This window comes from Malurus melanocephalus, unplaced genomic scaffold (assembly GCF_030028575.1).
Source record: "Malurus melanocephalus ecotype Western Australia unplaced genomic scaffold, MMel_1.1 scaffold_340, whole genome shotgun sequence".
Classification (NCBI taxonomy): Eukaryota; Metazoa; Chordata; class Aves; order Passeriformes; family Maluridae; genus Malurus; species Malurus melanocephalus.
In genome coordinates, this window is record NW_026623572.1 from 135,599 (window position 1) to 141,334 (window position 5,736).

The following is a 5,736-nucleotide window of genomic DNA, read 5'->3' on the forward strand; positions in this document are numbered from 1 at the left end:
TTTTTTTTTTTTTTTTTGTTGTCTGTTTTAACACTGTTATTGGAGAGAATTACACAATACTGGTGTCTTGCTCTTAGGTGATTTTTCCAACATTTAGAATACTGTAAGGAATGTCTTCCTCTTGATCTTCTGAACTGAGAAACCCAAAAGGAAATCTGCTGCCCTCTTGAAGTCAGCGGGAACTTTGCTTGCATTAAGGAGAACTGGTTAGGACTCTTGACAATGTTTCACAGCTTGTACAGAGTTCTCCAACAGATTAGAGCTCATCTTTTTCACTATTCTTCTTCAGGAAAGAAGCGAGGATATTGAGRCTTTTCTGGAGCTCCTCCTTCTTTCCATCACTCATCTTGTTCTTCTCAATCAGCTTTGTGATTCGGACGACTTCGTTAGCAGCAAACTCTTCTCCCTGCTCCAGGATCTTGCTCATAATCTTCAAGTATTGCTCCGCTGACTTCTTCTCGGTCTCTTTTGCTTTTGCTAAATTCTCCTGCCCCTTTTTCAGCAGGGCCTGGCGGTCAGATTTCTCTGTGGTGCTCACAAATTTGCTGGCCAGCACATCGTACTCTTTCAGGCAGCCTGGCATCCCCAGGTAGATGCCATTACTCTTCAGCCAGCGCTGAATGGCCCCGGCCTTGATTTCACCATCATAAAGTAGAGGATTGTCAAAGTCACCGTTCTGGAACAAGTGAAAAACAGGGAACTTTTCCTTATCCAGCTTGTACTTCTCTCCCAGCTCAGTGTTCAGTTTATCACCATAATCTGTCAASGGAAAACAAAACACAGAAAAGCAGAGTTAATCAAGAATTCATTTAGGATTCCCTCCTACGCAAATATTTGTAGCCAGTGCTTCAACATGTCCTAATAACCTGGTTGCCAGGAAATCACAAAGCCACGGAAATATCCTGAGCTGGAAGGGGGGACCCAYAATGATCAACTTCCAGCCCTGCTCAGGACACCCCAAAATGCCACCCTATGTTCAAGAGCACTGTCCAAACGYTCCCTGAGCTCTGGCAGCCTTGGGGCCGTGACCATTCCCTGGARAGYCTGTTCCAAGGAAATGCCACACACTGAAACAAAAACACCTCATAAAAATCATTGGGTTTTCCAAAGAAAAAGACAAAGACTGTAATGGTTCTTTGCTGTGACTGTGAGAGTGTAAGACATTGGCAGACCTTTTCGYACAAACCCTGTCCTCCTTATGGGAAATCAATACGCTTTTTTCTCTTATTTTCCTCTAYCCATTGATTTTATCTGATTTTACAGTTAAATAAGAGTTTTTCCTGTCTATGTGCAGAGAATGTTCATTCTGACAGCACGCTAAGCTACAAGACATTTACTCATCTTACAAAAATCGTATTTATTCTTGAACACAGAAAACAAAGGCATTTCAATTATGCCACTTAGAGAATTCCACATATGTTTAGAAATATCAGCGTGGGTAAAACTTCACAGTTTGATAATTAAACCTAAATTTTTAATTCAGCCWACAAAGCCAGAGCATGTAAGGTGACAGTGATCTATTCTTCACTCCTTTTCTCTTAAATCCACAATCGCWTCGAGTTACAGCAGCCACAATGCAACAACTCCTTGCTGTGCTGCCCCAGGGTTTGCTGCATGGAATTAATCACATTAAATATTCTTTGTCTGACCAAGATTGTGGCTAAAACATGWTTCTTGTAAGGCCTGTTCCCTGCACACGGGACAAAAAGGTTTCTCTAAGCAAAGAAGGGGGAAAAAAAAGGCAAGAAGTGCTGGGGATGAGGAGGGTGGCAGCAGTTCAGCAGCGTGGGCTGACTCTTCATTACCMAGCCCAGATGGATAAGCAGCTCTCCCACGCACAGCCAGGCTCAGCCAGGGTAGGAACTCCTCTCTCAWATCCATTCCTCAGCCCCAGAGTTGCCTCAGAGCCTGCAGAAATCACACTGAAATTTATCCCCTCCTCACCAGCCCTCACTGTCCCCATGCACTCAGAGTTCCTCACCTGATATTCCCACTTCAGCTACCAGCAGATCCTCACTGGAGCCTGAGCTCTCCGCCAGCTTTTTGAACTCATCTTGTTTCTCGCCATAGGGATATTGTGTGTCAAACTTCACAAGGACAAACTTGTGCTTCGGAATAACCTACAGCCAGAAAAAAAAAGGGGAAAAGACAAAACCCGATCATTTTTTACCTGAGCAATCTAAAACTCACCAAAGGTTGCTTTTTCTTGTCCTTTTTCTCCTGTGCAATGTGAAGATGCAGAGGGAGAATGGAAATTTTATATAATTATGGCCTTTCAGAAATGACTCACTGTCGTGTGGAGGAAGGACTGAGCTTTGGGTGTCTGTGTTCCTTCATCAGATGATAAAGATAGTATGTAGTAGGTTTGGGGGATCTGATAATGCCTTTAATTATAATATTTGCTTATTGTAAATCTGACTGGCATCTTGGAAGAAGATCAGCAAAACATTTTCCAGTGGGATATGGAGAGGCAAATGTACTGTCATTCTGAAGTGTAAGAGCTGCACTTTTGGCTAGGAGAGGAAGCACAGGGAGGCAGTGGAGATGCTGGAATTGCACTGTTTCGGGAAATGGAGAATTCACAGTTTAATTGATTCCTCTTCAATTTTGCTCTGCTCAGATGATGCCTTTTCCAATGAGTTTGGCAAAGGACTCTGTCATCCCTTGAGGGATTTTACCCTCCCTGCAGGAGAAGACCTTGCAAAATCTTTTTGTTCTAGCGAACAGGTTTAGGTTGCAGCACAGCTCCCCACCTACACAGCGCTCTGCCAGCCCTGCTCAGGCACTGCACAACGCCTGTGCGCACAGGTGGCTGCAAGCTCCGTCCTGGGCCTGCCGAGCACTGTCCTCGTGGGGAGAGCACATGGTCCTGGGAAAATGCCTTCCTTGCAAAGTGATTTAGTGAAGGAAAAAAAAAAAAACAATTGAAAAAAAAAGCCTGTTGCTGTTTGATGAACAAGCGAAACCACCCAAGCAAAGCGCGCTCACGGCTCCGACTCGCTCCCTTCACGGTCCTGCCCTCTCTCACCGGCACGGGCAGCGCAGCACCAGAGCGGTCCAGTGCTCGCTGCCCGAAGCTCGGTGCTGGCCAAGGAGCCGCGGCTGCGGCCAGACCGCCCCGCGCCGGTACCGCCGGTACCACCGGGCCGGAGCGACCGGGCCGAACCCCCGCGGCTCGGCTCCACTTGGACCGCGCCGATTGGCTGCCGGCCGCGGCCACTGCGCTCCCATTGGCTGCCGGCCGCGGCCGCCGCGCTCCCATTGGCTGCGGCGCAGCCGCTCCGCCAGAACCGAGCGCTGCCCGCGCCGGTGGCGGCGGCCCCGAGCCCGCGGTTCCGCCGCGCCCCCCGCRTTCCTCCCGCGCCCCGAACCCCGGGACTGCCGCCGGCCGCGGGGCACACTACCGGAGCGGCTCCACACCCACCCCCCGAGCGCTCCGCCATCCGCGCCGCGTCCCGCCGCGCCGTACCTTGTAGAAGGTGATGGTGTCGAGCGGCACGGAGCCCTTGGTGTGCAGCGTGCTGCCGCCGGGCAGCACCAGGCCGAGCAGGCAGAGCAGCACCGAGCCAGCGGCGGCCGCCGCAGCCATGGCGGAGCGCGGAGGGAGCGGAGCTGCGAGGCCACGTGACGGCGCGACGGCCGCCGCCGGGGGCTCGCCCCGCCCCGCCGCCCGGGGCCACCGGGGGAGCGGCTGCGCTGGGGGCGGGCGGGGGCTCCCACGCCGTGCGGGGAACGAGCAGCGCGCACAGACGTCCCGCTCCCCGGGGAACAGCACGCGGGGCCGCGGCTGCTGCCGCCGGTGAGATAAGGACAAGAGAGCGGCGGAAGGCAGAGAAAGGGCAGGAGACAGGAGCGGGGCACCGGCCACGCAGGGCGAGCAGCYGTGGGGTGTGCGTTTCTATCCATCCAGGTGGGCATTGCCACAGCCCTCCCAAGCAGAGGTTTTTGTGCTGCCAAGGGAGATCTCATGCACTGCCAGCCCGTATTTGGACACAAGTGTGGACACAACGTGTCCTTATCATCGACAGACTGGATGAAAAGCAAGAAAACAATGCATAAAGARCAGACTGACAGCTCATCAAGTAAAAGCACTGATCCATACACACTCCCTCCCCCAGYAGACATCATTCTGCACCTAATCCCCACATGGAAAACAATGAGCATTTTCCATCTTTTTCCATCCTTCCTCTTTGCARGGTCTGCTTGTTCTGCACCAGCATAATCTGACTTCACCACGGGGCTTACAAAGACASTGCAGACGAGCCCTTGATCGCATCCAGACCATCCAGGCAGAAAAATGAGGCAGCAATACTGAGTTGTAACGAAACTGACTTTTATATAAATTATAAACCCATCCAGTTTAAAGCAGTTCAGTTGCAGTTGTGTCACTTAAGTCCGTAGAAGGCTGAGGCGTACATATCTCCTACAGTCATAAATTAACAATAATCAAGGAAGAGAAARTTCAGATAAGGCTGCAAATACAACAAAAAAAAAACCCTACCTTTACTAGGCGTTAAAATAAAGTCATGATTATCAAGGATTGCAAAATATAAATGCAATTTTCGAACAGTTAAAAAGTACAAAAATGATGGACAACACAAACAAGCATAGTACAGTTTGTCCTGTGTGTAGACAAAGCAGGGTAGATTTCCAACCTTTATCTACATCAGACACCGATTTTAAGCYGAGAGGAGTTGAGGAAATTTGTAAAAGGATCGTGGCTCATGATCCCAGTAGTAYAAAAGCAGTATTTTTTCAGTCTGTAAACAGTAGTCTTGGTAGTTTCTTCTAGGTATGTTTTTCAATTCAACACCCAAAGAAAATCCGAAATAAACAAAAACAAATCCTAAGAGTGGAAAAATGGGGAACAGCAGCAATGAGTTATAGCTTGAATTTCTTACCAGGTCCATGKGGGACATTTTCTGGAGGGGAAATGCTCTTTTGTAAGAAATATATAATATATTTAACTGTACACAATTTATAGGGGGAGAGAAAATCTCCCTCAGCCAAGTCCCCAGTCAGTCAGTACGGAGTCATTTTTGTACACGGTTTCCTCCTAGAGAAACTACACCTTGGGAAGAGGTGGCCTCTGCTTTTAGAAAACACTGAGTAATCCAAAAGTTCTGTTTGACAAGGTTGTCATTCCCAGGGGCTGGAAGTGGGAAGAGAACAGCAGCTGACACTGAGAACAGTCAGCATTCCCTGTGCTGGAAGTSAGTGAGCCATGGGTCCATCCTGTCCCAGCCCCTGCCCCAAATGACACAATTCCCTCCAGCAGTTTCAGTTCTGCTTTCAAGGGATGCAGGAAACCTTTTTTTTTTTTAACCCAAGTTCTGCTTTCAGGCACACAGGAACATTTTAAACGCTTGGTTCTCTTAACCTTGCACCAAACTTACATTGTCACCATTGCTTATTGATACGACTGAGTTCAGCCTGGGGTAGCAGCAGTGGAAGGAAACTCCAGCCTGGAGCAGCCCTGGGACTGTCCCCTCTGAGTCAACTTTGCTGGTGTTTGTGCAAAGCCCTGTGGAATCAGTGCTGCCGTGGGRAGGGAGGGGACAGGGACAGCAGCAGCACCACTGTGCCCCTGTGACTGAGAAGGGCAGTGCCCGTTTCTGGCTCAGGGCTGCTCCGAACTGCACCACCTCAGCATTGGGGCTGTTTTCACTCACCCTACACCTCTGACAGCGTCACCTTCAGTCACCAGCCTTGCTTTAATTCAAGGAGCACACCCTT

At 49.7% G+C, this 5,736-nt stretch overlaps 1 protein-coding gene across 1 annotated transcript; it reads right to left on the reverse strand.

Annotated features, from left to right (window-relative positions):
* On the reverse strand, positions 1-3,630 carry ERP29 (endoplasmic reticulum protein 29). The gene is made up of 3 exons (XM_057378083.1): positions 3,470-3,630; positions 1,982-2,120; positions 1-759 (listed from the first exon to the last, which is right to left on the reverse strand). Exons 1-3 carry the CDS (start codon positions 3,587-3,589, stop codon positions 257-259), a joined length of 762 nt encoding a protein of 253 aa, XP_057234066.1. The 5' UTR covers positions 3,590-3,630; the 3' UTR covers positions 1-256.
* Between the last annotated feature and the right edge of the window lie 2,106 nt (positions 3,631-5,736).